The sequence below is a fragment of the Macrosteles quadrilineatus genome, unplaced genomic scaffold (genome assembly GCF_028750875.1).
Source record: "Macrosteles quadrilineatus isolate MER2022 unplaced genomic scaffold, UCM_ALF_1.0 Scaffold_9__3_contigs__length_116548681, whole genome shotgun sequence".
Taxonomy (NCBI): domain Eukaryota; kingdom Metazoa; phylum Arthropoda; class Insecta; order Hemiptera; family Cicadellidae; genus Macrosteles; species Macrosteles quadrilineatus.
The window spans coordinates 58,871,990-58,896,419 of NW_026542602.1; the positions used below are offsets into that span (position 1 = coordinate 58,871,990).

Sequence of the window (24,430 nt, forward strand, 5' to 3'; positions counted from 1 at the left end):
AATAATTGACTTCTCGTGTATTTACATATATTACAATATTCTGAATAATGTCTCGGTGTGCAAATTACTATACAATTTACAATGATTAATAATAGACAAGTATTATAAAGTAGGAACTTGAACAAGCCAAATTACAAATTTAAATTTACCCCTGAAAGAATTTGGTCAAGCCGGACCAAAGATAAAACCACTGTGAAATGTTTTCTTGCATTTCAAAAACTTCTGGCAGAAGGTAAATTTCTCATCTGGTATGAAATCCATATTCCATTCAAGACCATTCGGCCAGTATTCTTCTCTGCTATGTAGCTCTTCTAATGTGTCTGTCGTCCTTTGTTCGCTCACTACAGACTGTTCCTCCATTTGAATCTGGAAAAATCACTTTTGTGAGCATTTTTTATAAGCTTTGGGCTATGTGTAAATAAAACCTATCAGAGCAAACATTCAGGTTCACTGATTCAAGTTTAAACAAGACTTACACTTTGAAGAAAAGCACCAAACATATTATCATAACCTTTCAAATTGTATAATTAAAAATCATAAATTAGAGTTATTAAAAAAAAATTAAAATATTCTCAAGGAAGGATCATTTTGAAATATATTACTTAAAAAAATAAACGGAAGAAAATATTGTTTTTTGAAGAAAATGAAAAAGGACTCAAAGGATACTTCCTATTTACTACAGGACTATAACTTCAATTCAAAAATGTTATACTACATTACTGCTCTCTTGGCTTTTCCTTTTTTTTCATACATTACTTTGAACATTTTTATATCTTAGTTTATTTAAACTTGGAGTTGAGTGTATAGAATGAATAAAACTTTTAATGCACTGCACAATTAATATTGTGTATACTAGTATACGAATGAATACAGATGATAAAGTTAAACTTTCACACTGAAGCTGAAGTAGCAATTTCCCAATAAACTGACCGTAGTTAGCAGCAGGATCTCTCAACAGCTGTTGCCTGATCTCGTTGAGTAGTTCTTGGTCTTGACGTAGATCATTCTTCTCAACAATAATATGTTGAAACCTACAATGACAAACTAAGTCTGTAATTTTTGTAAAATATGTAGTTTCGGTTTTGATTTCATTAACTAATCATTTAAACATTTCTACCCACTTTTAGTTTATTTTATTACTTTATATTTTAATAGCATTCATAATAAAATCTTCCTTAAACAGGGTATTTTCCTTTAAACACAACCTAAATATTAAAGGTACTGTGACACCCTAAAGCAGAACGTTTTTAAATTTTCTGCAATGGACTTGGAAAAATCCAAAAATTTTCTGCGAGCTTACGCAGTCAAAGTTGTGTGTAAATAAATTGAATGTTATAGTTTTAATGAATGGAAATAAAGACGTCTTCAAACACTTGTTATTTAGCATTTTCTGCAGAAACTTAAATACAGGTTAAGTGTAAGAAAGGGCCATGTGGCTATCATTTTGCCAGAAAAAAAATAAATAAAAGAATAAAATAAACAGTTGTGAAGGCTGGGCTTTCTGCAGCCCTTCTCGAGTTGGGAAAGTTAGTCAAAAATTCTAACTAGTTAGAAGTTATAAGTTAGTCCCGTAAAAAGTAACTGATAGAAGTTATAAGTTAGTTAGTTTAAAAAGTAACTGATAGAAGTTATTAGTTAGTTGAAAAACTAACTGATAGAAAATAAAGTTAGTTTTAGTATAAATTAGTTGTTCGTTGGGCAGTTGTTTTAAAGTATTTTTTAATGTCACATCTTGGTTACTAATATATACTATGAGTAAAGATTGTACAAGATATGATTTAAAAAATGGCTCCTACGATTTCCTCCAATTTCAATGCTATTGAAAATTGCTTGTATAATACATTTGCATTGTATGATGTCTTACTAACCAAAGGGATAATTACGACTCTTCAAAAACATTAAGTGTTTTACTGCAAAACAATATACACTGACATTGAACTAAAAATCTAAAGGAAAGGCCAAGGAGATTTGTATTTTTCGACGATGCACCGCACGAATTGATGCGTTATTACACCATCCCGTAATTATAGTTGCAACGTTCCAAGATCCCAGTGACTTAATTCAATTCAATTCAATTCAATATTTCTTTATTCATTGAAGCACAAAGTACATGAATAGTGTCATTCTCTTAAATGTTTTTATATTACAATGTTATATTCTATGGATACAAAGTTCTTAAAATCTAACATAAGTTTATACAAATTACAAATGAATGCTCCTTCTAAAAAATTTAAAGTTCATCAAGGGAATACAATACCTTGTTGATGAGAAATGTTTTAAGACCCCTCTTAAATTCGACCATGCTTTTTGCCGATTTAATTTCATTTGGAATTTTGTTGTAAAATTTGGAGCCGGTATAACTTGGTTTTTTACTGTAAAGTTCTAATCTGTGGCGGTTTAGAGCAATGTTGGTTTTGTTTCTGGTATTGTAGTGGTGGTGTTCACCAGTTAACGCCAATTGAGAAAATCTGTTTTTAACATATAGAACTGTTTCATAGATGTACAATCCATATACTGTCATTATTTTTAATGATCTAAAATGCTCTTTTGAAGTTCTCGAGTCAAGGTCCAAAATAATTCTTATAGCTCGTTTTTGTAATTTTAGGATTGTTTCTAAGTTATTGATAGATGTAGCGCCATACAGAGATATTCCAAAAGAAATAACAGAATGTATGTACGAAAAGTATATTGATTTTAATGTTACTTGATCAAGAAGATTTTTTAATCTAGTTAATGCAAATAGACCAGATACAGTTTTTTTTATTACTTTGTTTGCGTGAGAATTCCAAGTTAAATTTTTGTCAATTTCAAATCCTAAGAATCTAATATTTTCTAATTCTTCAATAGGTTTCTGATTAATTTCTAGTGAAGGATTAATTGAAAGTCTTGTCTGACGGGTCTCAAAATTTATGAACTTTGTTTTATCTGGATTCAAAAGTAACTGATTGTTTTGGAAAAAATTTGAAAGTATATCTAGATTAGCATTAGCTGTCTTTTCAATTTCCTCTTCAGAATTAGCGGTAACTGTAAGATTTACATCGTCTGCATAAAGGTAAAGTTTGCTAGATTTAGTCAGCCCTGGTAGGTTTGTAACATAGCAAATGAATAGAAGGGGACCCAAGATGGATCCCTGTGGTACACCATGTTTAATAGTTCTAATTTTTGACTTGTGAGTAATTTTCATTTGATTATTGAATTGGATAGTTTCTACAAATTGTTTTCTATTACAAATGTATGATTCTAGCCATTGAAGAGATTTATTTTTTACTCCGATGCTTGACAATTTATTTAAAAGTAGATTGTGGTTTATAGAGTCAAATGCCTTGGTTAAATCCATGAAAATGCCAAGAGCCTTTTGTTTTGCATCTAAACAATCAATAACTGACTCTAAAAACTCTGTAGCAGCTGTCACAACTGATCTACCACTTCGAAAACCATGTTGACAGTCCTCAAAAAGGTGATTACTTTCCAGGAATCTATATAAACGGTTGTACATGGCTTTCTCAAATATTTTGGACATGGCCGGAAGCAGAGCAATTGGACGGTAGTTTGATAATTCATATCTATCTCCTTTTTTGAATAGTGGAATTAATTTAGAAATTTTTAGTTTATTAGGAAAAATGCCTGATACAAAGGAAGAATTTACTAAATGAGCTATAGGTTTTCTGAGGGGTAATTTTGCTTTTTTGATGATCACCACAGGGACCTCATCATAGCCGGTGCTAAATGAGTTTTTAAGATGACTTATTATTTCGTCTATCTCTTTCTCATCAACAGGTATACAATGAAAACCTGGAATTATATAATCTGACTCAACTACTTTTACACTGTCCTTTACATCCCCAACAAGTGAATCCAAATTAGGAACAATGTTTGTGTCAACCAAATCAGTAAAATAATTGTTAAATGAATTACATATAACATAAGGATCTGAACAACATTGATTGTTAATATGAACACTAGTAATGTGGTTATCTGCTTTTGCCTTACCGACTTCAGAGTTAATAATTTGCCAGCTGGTTTTGTTCATGTTACTTGAGTGGTTTATTTTATTTTTATTTTTATTAATGCAATAACGGTCATCAGATGTTATGTATCATGAGTTTTATATCGATTGAAGCTTATTGTGGGCATTTTATAGATTGATCGTCCAAATTAAAAAGTTTTGTAGACTAAATTGAGGATAAGTGGATGTCTAACAAAAACGAATTGACTTTACTACTTAATTAATCGTAGTAAGACTGAAAATATTTGTAGGCTTATAAGCTCTATTTTTTACCTCTTGAAAAAATCAAACACCTCGAGCAAGATCGGTCCCCTGGTACTTGTGTTTTAATCAAACATTGTCACATTTTACATTACTACAACATAAACAAATGACATAAAACTTGTCAGATAATGAACATCAACTAAAGACAATGTTTTGACACTTGAGATGATATATCAATCACCAAACAAACATTTCCCCTTTCCACCCATCAGTGCTTGGGGTGTTGATAATGGCCGTCACTACCCTTCCACAGGCCCACTGCATTCCAAAGCAACTGGACTTTGACTTTCTCTTTCCCCACCCCCCGCGTTTTTTGTCTACAAGGGTGCTGACCTCTCACGGCCGCACGCAACCCTCACTGATCACGTGAAATAAATAACTAGTATTTGAGATGCTTCCGCATAATTGGGAAAGTTAGTTGAAAATTCTAACTAGTTAGAAGTTATTAGTTAGTCCCGTAAAAAGTAACTGATAGAAGTTATTAGTTAGTTAATTTAAAAACAAACGAATAAAATAGAAGTTAGCCAAAAAAACTAATGAATAGTGCTATTCGATAGAATTTCTATTCGTTATTCCCAAGTATGGCTGTGAGACACTGTTTAAAGACAAAACAAGCTTATATGTTGGTATCTCTGTTACCTTACTTCATTGTCGATATGCAACAATGCAAATCAGCTGATCGGCAATAAAGTAAAGAAAATAGGGATACCATCATATAAGCTTGTTTTGTTGTTGAATAGTGTTTCACAGTACAAGTAATTAGGGTCGTGTCACAAAAAAACATCCTGTATAAAGATAATCCCATCTCCACCCCTAGCTTGTTAATATTATAATTAGTTAATGTAAAATCATTGTAAGTACTTTGTAGGTCATGAAAAAACTAAGTTGAACATCAATCCAGTTGTGCCACAGAATATTTCCCACTAAGAGCCGAAAATGATATTTTCTGGTCGAGATTTTGTTTAAATTTGTAACCTATTCATCACTACATTATACAATTAGACAGTAAAACATAACATGAGCTGTAGACATAAAAAAATAGACATAAACATCTTGGTTAAAAAAATTAAAATAGACAACCATAGCCAACAAAGTTGCACGGACTTAGCAAAAGTTAGTGGGCGCTACACAGTGTTCTTATCAACAAATCAAACTGTTGAGACTCACGCAAGATGTTCTAAAGACTTCTTATTGCTGAGAAGTTTCTCTTCAAGCTCCTCCTGCCTCAGACAGTTCAGTCTGTGTATTTCCTGCTCTGCCTTGCGACAATGTTCCTTGAAAAACCGCTTTGATTCCACCTCCATGTTCAGCTGTTCTTTTAACACATTCTGCAAAAAATAGCGCAAATCAAATAATTCAAATTTGACGAGTTCATCAATGAGGCTGTAGCTGCTAAAGGGGCCTAAGTGGAGATGGGCTCTTATAGATGAGATTCACTATTTCGCTTCCCTATGTCCTCTAATGAAATGAAAATGCTTCTTTATTGAGGTGAACTTGGCATGGTCCTTTCTTACAGTTAACCTCTAAATTCTTCTACTATAATCTTTGAACACTTGGAATGGTATATTTTAGTTTGTTTGGTTGGTATGACTCTGAAAGCCAGCTGGTGTCACCAGGCCCTTTAAGCATAGACGACTGCCAATGCAGACAGTCAAACATACCCTCTAAACTTTAACAGTGATTATCTCAAAACATAAATTTTTGAGATAGGCCCATTTAGCAGCTAAAGCCTCTGTTAATAGCTAGCCTATGTTTAGTATTTTGAGTGTGTCTTTGATTGTTAATAGTACACAGGATTTCTGCTAATTGGGACAGGGCCTTGTTCAAAATACCAAATTGTTAGGATTTACCGGAAATGTAGTAAAATATCAACTGCAACGGCAACACCCGTGATCTTCTACAATCACGTCCTCTACACAGGACAAACTTAAAAAATAACCAATTAGATACTATTAATGAATGGACACTGGGTCATAGGCTAATGGGAACTATTTAAAATTTTCCTGTCCTATAAAAAATTCACGAACAATCCCCTGTATTTACTAACCAAACAAAAATTAAAGAAGAGTATGCGATATAAAATATATAGTTAGGTTAGCTTTGTTACTGTCTGTGATCAGATTTTTTTATCAGGCCCATTATTAAAAGCCGAAAGATCTAGGACAGCTGGGTTCACTTTTGAACCATCAAAAATGTATTGACTTTTCTCCGGATCAAAGTGACAACCTTCAGAGTTCAAGGCAAGCATTAAAACCACTCAGCTAATCAGGCATTCCTCTACTTCTCTACTCCTTTACAAATCTCCATACATACCAGTTCATGAGACAAGGTGTCGATCGTTCTCTTGTCTTTCATCATGGTTTGTTCCATCTCTCTCCATTTATGTTTCATCTCTGTATTCTCTTCTCTCAATTGTTCAACGTCTTGCTCCAGAGCAGCCTTGTCAGAAGCAATCAACGCCAACTGTAACAGCATTACAGTAATGAGAATCAATTTCAATCCTCTTTATTTGCTGTCTTCATGAATTTATGTCTGGTAAAAAAATAAATTTTTTAAGAGAAATTGTGCAGATACTTTAGGACATGGATGGGTTAACAATCTTTACACGAGATATTTGGATAAACAGTAAACACACTTGCTAAAATATCAATCTAGAACAAATCCTTTAATCGTGTACAATGGAGGTTAAATAAAATCAGCCTTTACTATAATTTTCTTGGATTATGCATTACTAGTTAGTTATGTGTCCAACAATAAAACTTTTTAGTAAAATTTCATCGCTGAGCGGGAACATTGAAGTTCATAAAAGATACTGCTTTAAGATGGAAACAAATTTGGTATTACTTAAATAAGTTATCTTACACAATATTAGAGTATTTTGCTTAAACTTGACAGTTGCAGGGATGAATTTGATTAATTTATCGTCATAATGTAGCTAATTCAATAATTTCTCTTGATAAAAAATTTAATTCAAGAATGAAAAAAACAATATCTGCCCGCCTACACCTGGTAAAATGAATGCAGCACTAGTAAAAATTATCTACAAGTAAAACATTAAATTATGGTTAGACACTGTTCAGAGACTGTCAAGTCTAGACAAAACAAATACCTTGTGGTTAAATTCGTCCTGCATCCTACGAGATATATCCTTAAACTCTTGAAGTTTGCTTCGGTGAACTCTTTCTAACTCTTCCTTGTAAACTTTGAGCTGGAATCAAAAATTACCATAATAATTGGAATTTAAATAATAAAGATTCAATAATAATTTGCACTCTTGAGAGCTGACATGGCCTCATTGAATAATATCATGTTTAGGAAAAAATATTATAATAAAATCATGTAAAGACATTGACCATTAGGTATTGTTGGTTTAATTGACGTTTCTTAAATAAATTACAAATGCTTCAAACACAATACCTAGACCATCTCATCAGTTAACACAATAGACATTGATTCAGATAAGTAGATTGCAGGAAGGGCGAAGAGTTCAATACTACAAGAGCTATTCAGAAAGTATATAATGTTTTTGTCGATACTCGCTATTTTGCGCTATTTCGCAAGTGGCTGGATTAGCATGGCCATCTTGGAGTCTGGACACTCTGCCGCTCAGTCGGCATTAAGTAGTTATATTTTAAATGTGTCTAGTTACAGACTTGTCTATTTAAATTAAAAATCCCATAAATTGTGTGTTCAGCAATAATTGATTGCTAAAATTGGTAAATGATTTTGAGTGCAAAAAACTGTACAAATACTGTATTGAAAGGAAGGTCATGGCAACTGTATTTTGGGACAGGAAAGGTGTATTTCTTCTGGGTTTCCTGGAACGAGGCACAACAATGACTTTTGAGGAGATTGGCAAATGTTGCACAACATTATATGAGTTATTACAAAAAATATTAAGAAAAAGATGGATTTTTTTTAGCCCAAAGATTTAGTAGTTTCACCACATTGCCTAACCCCACACAGCAAATCAAGTTTTAGGAGGCTTCTTCATCGACAGCACAATATCTGGCCCTTGCGGTGAGTCACTTCCATTTGTTTTGTATGTGGAAAGAAAATTTAGTTGACGCGATTATCCAGAGATGGGCAACAATCAAGGATTTGGTAATGTGGTAATGGTTATGTAGTATTACAGAGTGACTTTCAAATTTTATAGCAAAACTATGTCCTTTACACTACTAATTTCAATTCCAAAACGTGATCTACTTCCTAGATAGCCTCGTACCTTGTACTGGTTATCTCTGAGTTGATCCTGTTGATGTTTCAGCTCATCCCGCATGTTATGTAACGTCTGCAGCAGTTGTCTGCCTTCACTCACTTGACCCCCCACCTCCGTCTCCCACTGGGCCTGTAGTGCGGCCAGTCTAGCGGCCTCCTCTTCTTTTAGCTGAAAACAGCAATGCTCAAATCCTCTACAGTGATGTACAAACATTGGAGGAGGGTCGGTTTTTAGTTGGTTTAGCGAGTTAGAAATTCACCTGTTGATTTAACAATAGTAAACGGTACTGCAATGAATTCCTTGCATTCCTTTACCAATCTCACAGGGTGTTATCTCAAACAGTTGATCTTTTATTTGACAGGTTTTTTATTATTTATTATTTTCGTTGACTTTTCTAAAATTAAATTTTAGATCGTCAGGAACAGAAAATTTACTGCAAAATTCAATAACTCTGTCTTGTAAACTCTGAATGTTCAATTTCAGTTGTTTATAAGTTTGTTTAATTTATTGCATAGGTTTTCTACAGGTTATTAGTAAAATTATTTGTGAAACTCGTGTAACATAAAAGTTATACTAGCAAAAATCATTAAATAACTTCTTGATCAGCATTGTACGTGTTATTAAATTTACGGAAAGTAAATAAAGATACGTCTTATAACACTTAAAACATATATTTACGCTTATACTGTTACTCACAAGACGGTAAACCGGTATACCAAGAAAGACGTAAAGACGGTATACCATCTTTTGTATATTTACCGTCTTGTGAGTAACAGTATAAGCGTAAATATATGTTTTAAGTGTTATAAGACTATCTTTATTTACTTTCCGCAAAAATCATTGTAACAATATAAACATAACATGACAAACAAACGAACATAGTAAGATACAATAAATAACTTTTACAAATAAAATAACCCAACAAAATTAATAACATTAATTACAGTTTTTTCACAGTTAAATAACAATACAGTAGACTCAGTAATCCGGCACATAACGAACCGTGATACTGCCGGTTTACTGAAATGTCATCAATAAACACTTAAAATGTACAAAACAAATGTTTTATTGTACCAAAATAATAATTATAAGTGAGAATGTGTCGATTCTCGATACCACCGACACTTGGACATTGGTTATCAAAAATCATCAAAAATCGATTCGGATACCAATACCTGACACGTAAGATCGGGCGCGCAAAATGACGATGACGTTTCCGTAACTGCGGGAGACAACGATGATGTTTCCATTACCGCAAATCTCCTAGATACAGTCATAATACACTGTGAATTAAACTGTTACACAATAACGTTTCTCCATCGCAGTCCCCCCCACACCCATCAATAGACGCCGGATTACCAAAGTGGCACAGTATAATGCCGCATTATACAAGGTCTACTCTAATAATATGTCGTTTATTTACCCCTTCCATGACAATTAGTCGTTGTTTATCAGTCCAGTCTTCCAGCTCTTCAACAAAACTCAAAATTTTCATTTCCCTATGCCTCGGAGATAAAACTTCTGGGTCAACTGAAACAAATCACAAACCATAACACTATCATCTTCCGATACTTTTTAAACATATATAATCCTGTGCTTTCAAATACACAGTCAAAGACAAAGCGGAGCTGGTCTAATGGTAGGAGCTGGACACTCTGGAGGTGTACCAGGCATTAGTTCAAATCCTGCAAATCGTTACACATTTGAGTTATATAACAACAGAGTGTGTTACCTGATGACACAAGTGAAAATCACAACCTTTCAGAGACTCTAAGCATAATATTAGGAGACTTTAAGCTATAAAAGGACAAATTCCTTTAAGAACTTAAAGGAAATCACGAGAAATAGAAACCACAAGTGTCTTTTCTTCCCTCGCTAATTTTCAAACCTGGGCTTAGCCTAGGTTAACTTGCGCTACAGCAGTTAACTAGTTTAACTTGAGCTCATCGTAATTTTAGACCCTAGTGACAAAATATAGTGTTATGAAATCATATTCTACAATGTCCATGATTGTAAGACTGACCAGATTTAGGCCGAGAGCATGTTGGTGAAGACAATGAAGTGTCTGTCAATATAGGAGCAGACTGACTGCAAATATCTGCCGAAGGACTCTGGTTGTTCCCCCATACAACACTCACTTCGCCAACTCGCATTCCTTCACTGCTCTTCAACTCTGCTGTCGTCTAGAATCAGAGATTTACAACCTAACTTTACTTTTTATCTTACAGGTTCTTCCAAGTTTTCTTATCTGATTTGGAAGATTTTGGTGCAATCACCAACGGATTTGATCAGAAAGAATGCAAGTGATGATGGTGTTAATTAAAATTAATTCATTTAAATTGCGATGATAGGTGCTCTGTTCCCACTGTGGGAGATGGTTATGTTTTGTCAGAGAACACATAAAATGGTGGTTTTAGAGTGAAAATGGACAAAGTTGGGTTTGCTTAAAACACTTCATATAAACCATAGCATCTTTAATGTCACATAAGCTATTGAAATATTGAAAGAAAATAAGAGCTAAAATAGAGTTTCGACAGAAGTACACTGTCTTATGAGTGGCTCATTTAACTACCTATGTGTTTAAAAAAATTGGCTAAAGCTGGTCCATGTTGATAGGATGTTTACTTTAGTATCATAAAGTTAATGATAAAGAGTAGCATAATGCAAGTAGTAATCACATAGTAAAGAACGTTTTACATTTAAAAGTTAATGAAGCTTATTACATTTTAGTGCAGTGATCAAAACTACAATGCACTAATTAATTGTAATGGATTACTTTACTGTAGTTTCTGTTTGATAAACAGAATCAAGTTCCATATCCAACTGAACTGCATTGGATATTTCCATATCCACTACTTAATCGAACAGCAAAAATCCAGAAAGTATTATTAATAGCTTTTCTGAACAATGAACTGTCGCTTTTCAACAGTTTCTAAATGATTTACCAGTTTCAAGCTAAGTAAGCAAGAAAAAAATGATGGAATTGTTTCGTTGATAGTTTGGACTGAGCTGGTCTAACGGTCGAGCCCAGGACTTCAGTCCCTGAAGTCCAGGGTTCAAATCTTGTCAGTCACTAATCACTTGAGCTATATGATGACATCCTCTACACCCAGGGCAAGAGCCTATACATGTAGAATGTAGTAGGTAGTACATAAAACAAAAGTATGATAGTTGTCTCACATTACAGCCGTCCGTAGTGGGATAAATGGTTGCAGAGGCGAGTACAGTGTCGTCTGCTCCCAACTGCAGACTAGGGGGCTGCGAGGTCAGGATGGTGTGTACCAAGTGACTAGGCACTCTAAGTGACATCTGATACTGCATGGGTGACCACTGCTGGGGTAGTGGTACAGGGTCGAATGGCGACACCATAGCTGACGGCTGAGTCAACCTGGGCGGACCACAAGTAAATCAGTTGTATTAGTAAAGCATACACACAGTGTAGGAAGTGTTGAGGGTCGCACGGACATTGAAATAAATAACATTGGCATTGGATGAGTGGATTTGAAAGCCGTTCAGAAAGTAACCTCCGGTAGGTCACTGTGTTCAGATTTGTCCAGTAGGTTAGTCGACCAGCTGTGGTAAGGTGAAAGAGTGATCCGTTTCAATTTTACAGAATCTTAGAATGTGTGAAACGGGAGTCCAGCCAATTGTGTGTGAGTTTCAGGCTGTTATAAGATTTTTAACGTCAAGATTTTGCCACAGTAAAACTTGTTATATGAACGTAATTACAAAATTGTAAAAAGATAGTATAATAGTTTAAATTATATATATAGATTTGTATATTTTAGTAAAATAAATAACATTATGTATAGTAAAATTGTTGTTAACTACAAATGTTCCTCATATGACTAACCGGAGGTACTTTCCAAATGAGGATGATAAACCATTGTTTTATAGGAGAAAAATTACACATACTGAAAGGTTTGTCATACCAAAGTGCAAAACTGTAGAAGCATAAGGTGAGTTATCAAATATCCTCACCTAAGCCACAGCTGTGTGTCTGGCTGCAGGTCCAGCTGTATAGATGTAACATTAACCACGACCGTGTGACTGGTAGTAGGTTGTTGTGTCCGATAAGTCTCCCCTCCCCCTCCCCCTGCCATTGCCACACTGTCATGTAGGGAGGGGAGAGACTTGGTGGCCAGACGAGCAGTCGGAGGCTTCAATGGTAGAGGCAACTTCGTACTGTCCGCATCTCCTGGAGAATTTCATTACTAGTCACTATTCTTGGTGTCTACACTAGAGGCATTTTGAAATAACCTCGCAAACCCTGTAGCAATCCTGCAGACTGAGCGAATTTTCATTTGTCTGAATGGAATTTTGTATGTTGTATATGACTCCAACCACTGGGGCTAGCAACACACCCAAACATTTTTTAATATTGTTATTTAACAAACTGAGTTAAAAACTAAAATGTTTACTATGGACTGCATCTTAATTTTTAAGTGGGAACAGTCTATAGCCTGGTCTTATTACTATCTGATATTGACCTAAATGGCGTCTGGATACAGAATCGATTCTGTTTACCTCAGGTAAGGATACCTTGTTTAGCTTTGTTACTAACTAAGATTAGCTGTTACTTTGGCAACAATCAAGGTAAGCTGGGTCCAGAAACAACGGCAAACTTTTAACAAATTAATATACAGCTTTGCTTACCACCAGCACCTACAGCCCTGAGGGCATTAGCTGACGACTTCTTCTTCACTACAGCTGTGTCGACTACTAGAGAGATGGCAAACTCGATCCAGGCTTCAACTCCAGCCGCAGGAACTGTTGGGGTGACAACACAGCGACAGTTGGCACTCCTGCTTGCCGACTTCGGCTTCCTGCCAGCACCGTCGTTCCACACCAGACTCTGATAAATACCGGTAAATTAGATAATAAGAATTTATAAAATCAGTTGAATAATTATTATTCAATCAGCGTTACTTTGAGGTAGGCTACATTGGAAGTTAAAAAGTAAGATGTCTGGATTAATCATATTCCCTAGAGGTTCAGGCTAAGCTCAAGTCACGTCATTTTAGGTTTGATTTTCAAGCTTTGATGACCTTTTATTTTCACAGAAAACTACAGAGAAGATTGTGCAATTGAGAATTTACGATTTCGCTACGATTCAGGGAGATGTTCAAGATTTTCCTGCTATTGCAGAAGTCGATTGATGTCTGCGACTGTGGAAGTTGGTCTCGACTTTGCTGAGATCGCAGATGTTCACAAATTCACCACAACCACAGGGGAATACAATTTTGCCACTACCACAGGAGGTATTCTCGATTTCTCCTCTATCACAGGAGACGTTCACAACTTAACAGAAAACGTCGGTGATTTCTTAGCAACCCCAAGAAATCTCATGATTTCTATAACCACGGGAGATGTCCACAGTTTCACTGTGATCACTTGACATAAGGACAATATTTTATAAATTGATTGTGGTATAAAAATTTATATTTCAAAATCGAATACTTTCCAAAGCAACCTGATTTTGGCCTGATATTTGATGGTCAACATTTTTGACTTGACTCAAACAATTAAAAAAAAAAAGCTGCGGGTTGCGGACCCCAATCGAAAAGCTCCTTTAAGCAGGCTGTATTGATATTGTGTGATTTACCTTCATGTTCATCACTGCGTGACCTAGAGTTGTGTTGTCAACAGTGACACTGACTGTGGAGTTACACAAGTAGTTGTTGACACTAGACATACAGCTTTGTAGTGACACTTGCAATCTACCATCGGATACAAAGTCTCTGTCTAGCAGGCTGTATTGACATTGAGTGACTTACCTTCATGTCGATGACTGTGTGACCTAGAGTTGTGTTGTCAACAGTGACGCTGACTGTGGAATTACACAAGTAGTTGTTGATACTAGACATACAGCTTTGTAGTGACACTTGCAATCTACCATCGGATACAAAGTCTCTGTCTAGCAGGCTGTATTGACATTGAGTGACTTACCTTCATGTCGATGACTGTGTGACCTAGAGTTGTGTTGTCAACAGTGACGCTGACTGTGGAGTTACACAAGTAGTTGTTGACACTAGACATACAGCTTTGTAGTGACACTTGCAATCTACCATCAGATACAAAGTCTCTGTCTAGCAGGCTGTATTGACATTGAGTGACTTACCTTCATGTCGATGACTGTGTGACCTAGAGTTGTGTTGTCAACAGTGACGCTGACTGTGGAGTTACACAAGTAGTTGTTGACACTAGACATACAGCTTTGTAGTGACACTTGCAATCTACCATCGGATACAAAGTCTCTGTCTAGCAGGCTGTATTGACATTGAGTGACTTACCTTCATGTCGATGACTGTGTGACCTAGAGTTGTGTTGTCAACAGTGACGCTGACTGTGGAGTTACACAAGTAGTTGTTGACACTAGACATACAGCTTTGTAGTGACACTTGCAATCTACCATCGGATACAAAGTCTCTGTCTAGAAGATTGTAGCAGTATTTTATCTCGGGCAGATCTCCTTCAGACTGGGAAGGAAGTAACTAAAACAAAACAAAATTATTTCTTGTTTGATTTGTTCTTTTTCCTGAACGACAAACTTTCCTTCCAATCAAACTACATTTGCAATAGCTATCAGGATACTAAAGGAGGCCAATGAATGATAAGAGGTAGACATTATAGACCACCTTATCTGTCAGTCTAGAGTTTCACTTCAGCCTGGTCGCATAGCCCATGTCCATGTATCAAGTCTTTTTTGTGTTTTGTGTAATAGTCTGTTCATTTTATGATGCATCTTCTTCTTGTGTCCTGGATATATAAGAAATTTGCTGGCCTTTATCAAACAAGTGACTGTTTTTGCTAGTTGGCATCAAAGTGTTTGAATCCTAGAAACAGAAACTAACACTAACATAGCTAGTTCCCTCCAAAACAACCAAGAATATCCTTAAATGTATTTGACTATTTTACATAGCAAAATAACTGTAGTTCAAACCATTTCTAAAGTATTATTAACATGTTTCAAAAGGGTATGTACTCACCTTTTCCAGATTGTGTGTTTTGATCACATCGATTGTGAGGGTGATATTGTCACGTCCGGGCGGCAGAACAACCTTCACAGGCTCAGAGGTCACCTTCAGCCTCGACCCATCCATTCTGGGCGAGAACTGCGGCTGAAAAAGCACATTACAAAATAAACTAACTACTCTTGTTTGGATAGCAGGTTTACAGGAAAGAGTCAATCCTGCCAAATAGGAAGCCGAGTGGTTATAGTGTTTGCCTGAGTGAGGGTTGCTGGTTCCATCTTCAGAAAAATCAAAAATGCAACGATAGTTTGACACTTTGCCCAGCTTTCCTTGTTCATGAAATAAAAAAGCTACACAAGGCACCTCAACCTGATCTACACTTATAATTCACTCATGTAGAGAATTTGTTTTTATGCCAGGTTGGACTCGTTCCCTTTTTGGTTAACTTTACATTATTAAATTTGTCTTAACCGAATAGTTTGCCATCTGGGGAACACTTAAATGGAAGATAATACAGTGGACCAACACCAAATGAATACCAATCTAATGAATACAACAGTATCTATACTTTCGGTAGGGAAATTTGTTACAATAAAACAAATACAATTTCAAAGCATGTAAGTAGTGTATAATAATGCTACATAAGTATATCCAACAATAGGGTACTAGCAAATATTTTTACAAGATCATATATCACTTCTGTTTGTTTCTACACACAGTTTTCTACTAGCAAATTGCAGTGGGGGGTGACCAGATTGATTCCTTTTTTATTAATTTTTTTGTTACCCTATTTAAAAAGTAGGCTACATTACTAGTTCATGCCTCAAACGTTAGCTACAACTTCTTTAGCAAACAAAGATGTTTATGGAATTAGTTCTTAGATCTAGTTGAAGTATATAATCAATTAATACGCCCATTTCTAATTGGATTTTGAATTTACTCTAACATTGCTTTATTTTTAAAATATAAAAGTTCAGCAGAATCGGCAATGAAGCAGAGCCAGGCCTATTTACCTTCAGCAGAGAACTCTGTATAGGAACATCTGTGAGGTAGAAAGAGAACACAAGCTCTGGCTTTAATAGAGAAGCATCTCTCGACAACCCTAGTAATCTCATCTGCTTCTCCGTGATCTGAAAAAACAACAGCAAAACTGTCACACACACTTCGGAGACACTCATTTTAAGATTTCACAATTTAACATTCTATATAGCTTTTAACATAAACTCCATTCCAAAATCACTATGCGGTAAATCAATAAGCCATGTATTTTATAATTACAGTTTCACGATATTATAAGTGTTACAAAGCAGAACCTGAGAAACCCTTCTTTACTTTCGATTTTTTTCACCATACAGGATTTTGTTTTGTTAGCCTAATTGTATCGTAACACTACTGGTTGTCCCACTGTGTCCCCAACCGATGAGAAAATACTATTGCACAAATAAGGATACATTGTGGATTTTAAAAATTAACGATTAAAAACCAAGTAAACTAAGATTTCTGTATACATTTAAATTTATGTTGTGTTTATTGTGAATCACAGTGACAAAATATTGTAATGGGGTTTAAATACCAGATAGACTGCCTAAGGCAATCCGCCCTAATTACAGTCGCCTCTATACGATTGGTCATTGATTTCAGTTCTTATTTGTTCTTTTGTAATAACCAAAAAGGTGTTATTAATGTAATATAATAAATTTTAATGAATGTTGTCTAAGAAATGTTAAACCTATATAAATTTGGTTTGTTATTATGCTAATACCAGTCAAGGCCGTAGCCAGGACAAACTTTGGGAGGGGGCGTCTCGACAGTGGCAGCTGTACCAAGGTTTGGGGGGCTTGGGGGTCCTCCCCCGGGCAAAAACTTTATATTTTTAAAGCAGTTTGGTGACTTTTTTAAAGAAGTTTATAACATCTAAAACTGTGTCCGATTCTCCAAAAACTCCCATTTCACCTGTTGTTTGTCATGAGCAAGTAGACATTTAAAACATTTTAAACTATGACGATTGCATTCATGAATTTCAAAAAATTATGTAGACGTAGACACAGCCATATCCTCCTAAAAGGAGTTCTTGGTGACTTTCTAAATCCATGTTAAACGTCTAGAACTGTGTCCAAAAACCTCCCATTTCCTCTTTTATTTGTCATGAACAAGTAGACATTTTTAAAACTAAACTATGACGATTGCATTCATAAATTTCATAAATTTTACAATAATGAAAACCATACATGCACCAGGTCGTATTGAGGCCTACATTATGGTAAATCTACTCTGTTCACAAACCACTAACTTTAGCTTCATCCTGGGCTATTTGAGCATCCTTCACATTGAGGATAATGTATCCAATTCTACTCCGCTGTGATTGGTTTACTGAAAAACACTCTATTCGCACTGGTAGTTTCTCTGCCCAAATACTGAAACAACATTGAATATTGTAAGCAGTAACTCTATTCGCACTGGTAGTTTCTCTGCCCAAATACTGAAACAACATTGAATATTGTAAGCAGTAACTCTATTCGCACTGGTAGTTTCTCTGCCCAAATACTGAAACAACATTGAATATTGTAAGCAGTAACTCTATTCGCACTGGTAGTTTCTCTGCCCAAATACTGAAACAACATTGAATATTGTAAGCAGTAACTCTATTCGCACTGGTAGTTTTTCTGCCCAAATACTGAAACAACATTGAATATTGTAATCAGTAAAATTGGGGTGCACAAATGTAATTTGCATTGCCTATACGTTAAACAGACAGCATCCTTATTATAGGCCTACTTAATGTTAAATCATGACTCTGTTTGCAAGCATTTTTGAAATTTATTGTTTTGCATTGTTTTTCTCAGAGTTTTAATTGAACAAAACGGTCTAGAGGTAACAAGAACAAAAAAATTGGTTCATTGCAACCTAAACTTTACTTTACCTTCTTCAAAAGACTTAATATAGCCTTGAATTCACATTAAGCTAGAACGACCACCCTGACATGCCTAAATAAGATCTATATTACATGTACTTAGTCCGCCGATCCATGTTTATCCTCATGATGGGATGAAATTCCCTTTAAAGGAAAATATTATTGACTACTGAATCTCTGAAACAGTTTGAGGGTTTCTATAATCTATGATCATTTTTTAATCAACGATGTTCTTTTTCTTTCTTATCATCTTTGTAACTCTTTTCACTTCACCTTAACTTTACTTGGGGAGGACTGTTTTGGCCTATTCTAGTTATAGGAGTGAAGTAGAGATGGGCGTTATTTAACGTAACAGGGTAAATAACACTGTTAATAAATTGTAACCTGTTATCAAGATAACACGTTACTCAGAATACCCTGTTATTTTTGTAACGCTGCGCTCATTGGCTTATGAATTGATCTCCTGTACCGGTTCCGTCAGGATCAAAGTGCTGAAAGCAACAAAAAGTCTTTAAAATACTTGGGGAGGACTTTTTAGGCCTATTCTAGTTATAGGAGTGAAGTGACGTCATTAGGCAAGCTTTCTGCCGATTAAAAGTCATAGACCAATTTGAAATTAAATTAAATGTCTATTGCATTTAACATGGAAAGAAACATGCATTGCAAGTTTTGTCAAAATAACTTAGAATATAAATTAAAATAGTTTATTGAACAGTGATATCACCTAAAAATATTCATTTGCAGTAATAAATTCAAGTATAATTTAGATTCAGAAACTATAGGTTAAATGTATGTTAAATTAAGATATCGTAGGTAAAATTCATATGGAGGCACCTCCAATAAACTAATTCTTATGTACGAGTTTTAAGCTTACGAAGCTGGATATAACTAGCCTATTCAACTTACTTTTTCATTTTAGTTTTATCCATAATCCATACAAAGACATTTTCAAATTTAGGTTGATGGCTGGGTTCGACAATAAAACTCTCATGAATGTTTCCAGCCAGGTTTGCTGTTATGACCAGAGGTGAAGTTGCAAATCCAAAGCTGTAACCTAGAGAAACACGTTACAAGAATACCATAGAAGTAGCCATAGAAATACATACATTATCAAGGGGCCTAACAGAGGTGTAGAAAAAGCATGATTAAACATTGTTATTTTTTAACATGTTCCCACCGGAGTTTACAAAAATTTTCATAACAAACCCAGAAACACCACTTTTTTAAAAGAAATATTATGATGTTCGGAACTTTTTTTATGTAGCCTAAACAAGATAATGAGTCTGGGCTTTAACTCCACCGGGTTAGCGTAGTCTGTTGTCGTTTCAACTGATCAGTAAATTTTTCGTGTCGGTAAAAGTGTTTTGTGTCATGTGTAAATGTTTATTTATTTTTACGTGTTAAATATGACGCTCTTCATGTGAAGAAAGAAGAAGTCCTTGTACCACCTGAAGATGATTCCACATAGGAGTCGAAACTAGTTACTACTGCAATTAAATGGATTGCTTGATAGCAGGTATTTAAACCTTTTTAATAGTAGGCTAAACAAGATAATTCATTCTCGAAATAATTCTCCAAAAGTTGTTGAAACTCTTGTCCATCAGCAGTTCTCCAGACACATCAATACTTAACTTAAATCATCTAACAGGCCTTCTCCACTGTAAGTTATTATGATCTGGATTGCAGTGACGGTCTTAACCAGTATTGTCTCGATCTCCATTGTTTAGATAGGAGTGATCATGTTGGTCTTCTCTCATTGCAAAACTGGAAATGTTGGTCTTTACGTTGTTTAAGTTAGGGTGATAAGAATGTACTGGCTGTAAACTGTAAGGATGTTGTTGAGGTTACTAAAAAGAGGTCTTCAATGTTTGTGGTAGTCAGCAGATGAACTTAACTCTGACGGCCTTCTTTTGTAAGAAAAGTATATCATTACAGCCCGCTGCATGGCCCCAAACCTCCAACCCACAACTAGGCTTAGCTGAGATGGCTGTGGAACAAAGCAAAGTAGACAATCAGTAGGTATTGCTTTGTCAGCATAGGTTTGAGCTTCCTAAAGAGATGCAATGTCCTCGATAGCTTGGTGCACACTTTCATAACTTGGGTCATTCCATATGAAATCAACCAATAAAAAATTATTTTCAACCTGACCACCTTAGATTTTGATGAAATTTTGCATACTTGTAGTATTTTGAGTCCTGAATCCAAATATGCTTTTTAAAAAAATCTATCTTTTATAGTTTTTATGATATAAATATTTGAAAATGGTAAAAATTGGCGTTTTTTACCGTGCACGCAAATCTAAAATGTTGTCTAGGATGAGTTCTATTGGTCCTATCAAGTTGTACAATGGCTTATTTTAAAGAGGATTCAAATGCCTTTAATCTGATACCAAACTCAACCTACTTTGGTAAAAATTAATTTTTTTTGAAAATTTCAAAATATGTTTTTGAAAAAGAATTTAAGATAGTGTTTTTTGAAAAATTTGAAAATTACATATGTTAAAGAATGTAATCTAGTAAGTACATTACAAAAATTTCAAAATGGGATGATAATGGGATCAGCAGTTATGATAAAAATACTTGACTATGGTTCACTGTTTCCAAGCATTTCGGCGCATACAGCGTGTAAGTACTAACCTAAATGTATCATTAAATAAGAGTCTATTAATTATATGATTAAAATTAAAAATATCTGCCTATATTTGAATTATGTATGTCATATTTTGCTATATATAAACTAAATCTAGCAAGTAAACAACATTATTCAAGTTAACAGAGTTTCCGTCAACCATTGAACAAATATGGACCAATGGGTTTTGGTTCAGGTTCCTCAGTCTTTTCCAGTTAGTTGTGTTGCAACGATTTACTGTAATCAATCTTTAAGTCTGCCTTTTCACTAGGCTGGAGACTCTAGTCAGCCACTAGATCTGTGCAAAATCACATTGTGAGGCACTTTACGTTTATACTATCAGGTTGCAGCGACCCATCTCGGCTGTAGCGACTCGGTCTTGAGACAAGAGTAAAGACTGACAAACATAAGTTAGACCTGTGTACCTGTCAAACAAATTACAACTTCTCAAGACCGTGTCGCTACTGCCGAGGTGGGTCGCTGCGACCTGATAGTGTAAACGTAAAGTGTTTCACAATGTGATTTTGCACAGATCTAGTGGCTGACTAGTGTCTCCAGCCTAGTGAAAAGGCAGACTTAAAGATTAATTACAGTAAATCGTTGCAACACAACTGGATAATACTGAGGAACCTGAGCCAAAACCCATAGGTCCATGTTTGTCTGTCTTTCCTCTTGTGACAAGAGAGAGAGACAAACAAGCATTGATAATTTTGTCACACAATATACTGTGATCAATCTATTTAAATCCTGTAGTAACCTTATTATTGATACATAGATAATATTCCATGATAGCCTAATTATTTAGTTTTGGGGAAATGTCTGCTCATAAGTATAAATAATGTATTCTCACTTTAACAATTAAAATTTTTTTAGTGAAAACTGATTTGTGGATTTAAATACCACAAATCACATACCACATTTCTGTATAACTTCTATTTTGATATGTCAAAAATTAAAAAAAGTTACGGAGAATTTTCAAAATGTCCGTCCGGTTATTTTTTAACTTTGCAAGGGTATTTTTTAAATATCATAGCAGTCAAATAAAGGAATTGGATTATGGCTGCTAATAATAACTAAGGCTCAAAACATCTGTTTTCATTAGAAAAATAATTTTAAAAAATAACACTTAAAACTTAAAACCCAAGTATTTTTTTTTTCATGTCCGGGAAATTTTGCTCCAGAACTAAGGGTCGCGACGTTATAAGTAAGGGTCAGCAAATTGGGTATTTTTTTCTTTCTTTTTTTAAAGTTATTACTGCTTATAAAGTAATCAAAGCAGGTATTTTCTTAATCCCAGATAAATGGGCTATTCAATTATGGTTTTAAGTCATAAATCATAAACTTACTGGGATTGCTGTAGACATGGAAGTTTGGACGACTTTTTTTTTTACTAAAAAATTTCAGTGAAAAATAAGTATTTTTAATTTTTTGCAGAACCATAGTATGCACTATTAAATATTTTTTTAAGTAGAGTATTTATCTAGGAATAGAAAATTATAATAAACATTATCATTTAAAGATAAAATTAATATGAAAAAAAAATAAAATATGAAAAGTGGAAAGTTTGTTCAAAGTAGCCCCCATGTTCAAAGGTTGACGGAAATTCTGTTAACTTGAATAATGTTGTTTATTTGCTAGATTTAGTTTATATTAGAGCAAAATATGACATACATAGTTCAAATATAGGCAGATATTTTTAATTTTAATCATATAGTTAATAGACTCTTATTAAATGATACATTTAGGTTAGTACGTACACGCTGTATGCGCCAAAACGCTTGGAAACAGTGAACCATAGTCAAGTATTTTTATCATAACTGCTGATCCCATTATCATCCCATTTTGAAATTTTTATAATGTACTTATTAGATTACATTCTTTAACATATGTAATTTTCAAATTTTTAAAAAAACACTATCTTAAATTTTTTTTCAAAAACATATTTTGAAATTTTCAAAAAAAATTAATTTTTACCAAAGTAGGTTGAGTTTGGTATCAGATTAAAGGCATTTGAATCCTCTTTAAAATGAGCCATTGTACAACTTGATAGGACCAATAGAACTCATCCTAGACAACATTTTATATTTGCGCGCACGGTAAAAAACGCCAATTTTTACCATTTTCAAATATTAATATCATAAAAACTATAAAAGATAGATTTTTTTAAAAAACATATTTGGATTCAGGACTCAAAATACTACAAGTATGCAAAATTTCATCAAAATCCAAGATGGTCAGGTTGAGAGCCTTGTTGATTTGATATGGAATGACCCACTTAGTATGATTTTCCCAGGCGAGTTTGGGGTCGGTTATGAAGCCTAATAACTTTACTTCAGGCAGGTTGTTGGGAATAGGATTCTGCGCTAGAATGCTAGGTCATGAGTTGTGTTTTCCTTTCATTTAAGCAAAGCTTAAACATTTGCTTTGAACCACGTCTTAGTTTTCTCGAAGGACTGTACAGCCTTCAGCCTGGATCGTATATAGCACAGCAAGGAGTGAGCTGGTAAAGTAAAAGGTGATCTGTAAGTTAGGCCTAGGCCTACTTATAAAATGTTTTCGGCAGTGACCAGGATCCGAACCCACGACATCACTGCCTTGGGCCCGTAGTCCGTTAAGTACCGACTGAGCCACAGACTCAGTAAATGTAATGTACAAGCTTAAGTACCTATTTTTATGTGTTATAACTTCGCCACGGCTGCACTCAAATTTATGTCCTACATTTACCCACATACTGCAGTTTGATTAAGGTTAGGTTTAGTTTGGATCAGTTTCATTTTATAAACAGCTGGTAGTTAATGTATAATAAGTTAGTAAATGTAGGACATAAACTTAAGTGCAACCCTTAGCCACTATAAAGTTAGGCCTAAGTGTCATTAACATAGGCCTAAATGCTTGACTTTACAGCTAGCAAAACTGCGAGTACAACCACACAAAAGTTTTACTGTAAGTTAGCTTAGTCTCTGCTTACCTTCTTTTATTTGAAGTATGAGATAAATCTCATCTTTCAAATCTCTAAGACTCATGATAATTTAAAATAAAATGATTAGAATCAAAGCACTTAAGTTAATGTGATGGCTTTTTTAACATTTATTTTGTTAAGTTATAAACTTTTTATTTTAGATGAATATTTTAAAATAATATCCACAGGTGGAAAACTTGTCAACAAAATCAACAATAACGTTTTATTTACATTTTACTTTAGGTACATTATTGTGTTTACCGTATTTTATTATTAATCTGATTGTTTTGTTTGTTTAGACGTTTAAAAAGCCATTAAAAAAGATGAACTTCAGAACTTCAGTGTGTTTTTTTTCTACAGCGAAAAAGTTGGCTATTGTGGGGAACCATGAAGCACAAGAATCCTGGTTTCTTTCTCATTGATTTTAATCAATTTGATTGACTATAGATATATGTTAAATTAAAAATAG

The 24,430-nt window shown here is 34.5% G+C and overlaps 2 protein-coding genes across 3 annotated transcripts; both read right to left on the reverse strand.

Annotated features, from left to right (window-relative positions):
• Positions 1-14,235, reverse strand: LOC129004419 (uncharacterized). 2 transcript variants are annotated; one of them, XM_054432999.1, is made up of 12 exons: positions 14,095-14,235; positions 13,146-13,344; positions 12,471-12,684; positions 11,670-11,877; positions 10,513-10,672; positions 9,913-10,019; positions 8,496-8,657; positions 7,380-7,478; positions 6,584-6,733; positions 5,438-5,598; positions 931-1,031; positions 1-366 (listed from the first exon to the last, which is right to left on the reverse strand). In XM_054432999.1, exons 1-12 carry the CDS (start codon positions 14,182-14,184, stop codon positions 299-301), a joined length of 1,719 nt encoding a protein of 572 aa, XP_054288974.1. In that variant the 5' UTR covers positions 14,185-14,235; the 3' UTR covers positions 1-298. The 2 variants fall into 2 exon arrangements, with proteins under 2 accessions (XP_054288974.1, XP_054288973.1); XM_054432998.1 differs by having other exon boundaries at positions 12,471-12,687.
• Positions 14,210-24,252, reverse strand: LOC129003481 (centrosomal protein of 120 kDa-like). Its single transcript, XM_054431776.1, has 8 exons — positions 23,971-24,252; positions 19,281-19,428; positions 17,754-17,877; positions 16,477-16,593; positions 15,479-15,610; positions 14,730-14,983; positions 14,396-14,586; positions 14,210-14,319 (listed from the first exon to the last, which is right to left on the reverse strand). The coding sequence occupies exons 1-8, from the start codon at positions 24,023-24,025 to the stop codon at positions 14,210-14,212; spliced, it is 1,131 nt and encodes a 376-aa protein (XP_054287751.1). The 5' UTR covers positions 24,026-24,252.
• Positions 24,253-24,430: the final 178 nt, after the last annotated feature.

What these genes read in the sequence shown, in the direction of transcription:
- LOC129004419 (XM_054432998.1), bottom strand. Translation starts at nt 14,184, where the DNA reads ATGTCTAGTGTCAACAACTACTTGTGTAACTCCACAGTCAGTGTCACT. An exon ending in CAGGGCTGTAGGTGCTGGTG is followed by an intron (nt 12,688 to 13,145) that starts GTAAGCAAAGCT and finishes GAAATTCTCCAG; the next exon opens with GAGATGCGGACAGTACGAAG. An exon ending in GACTAATTGTCATGGAAGGG is followed by an intron (nt 8,658 to 9,912) that starts GTAAATAAACGA and finishes TGCTGTTTTCAG; the next exon opens with CTAAAAGAAGAGGAGGCCGC.
- LOC129003481 (XM_054431776.1), bottom strand. Translation starts at nt 24,025, where the DNA reads ATGAGTCTTAGAGATTTGAAAGATGAGATTTATCTCATACTTCAAATA. An exon ending in GATAAAACTAAAATGAAAAA is followed by an intron (nt 17,878 to 19,280) that starts GTAAGTTGAATA and finishes ATGTTGTTTCAG; the next exon opens with TATTTGGGCAGAGAAACTAC. An exon ending in CAGAGACTTTGTATCCGATG is followed by an intron (nt 14,587 to 14,729) that starts GTAGATTGCAAG and finishes ATGTCAATACAG; the next exon opens with CCTGCTAGACAGAGACTTTG.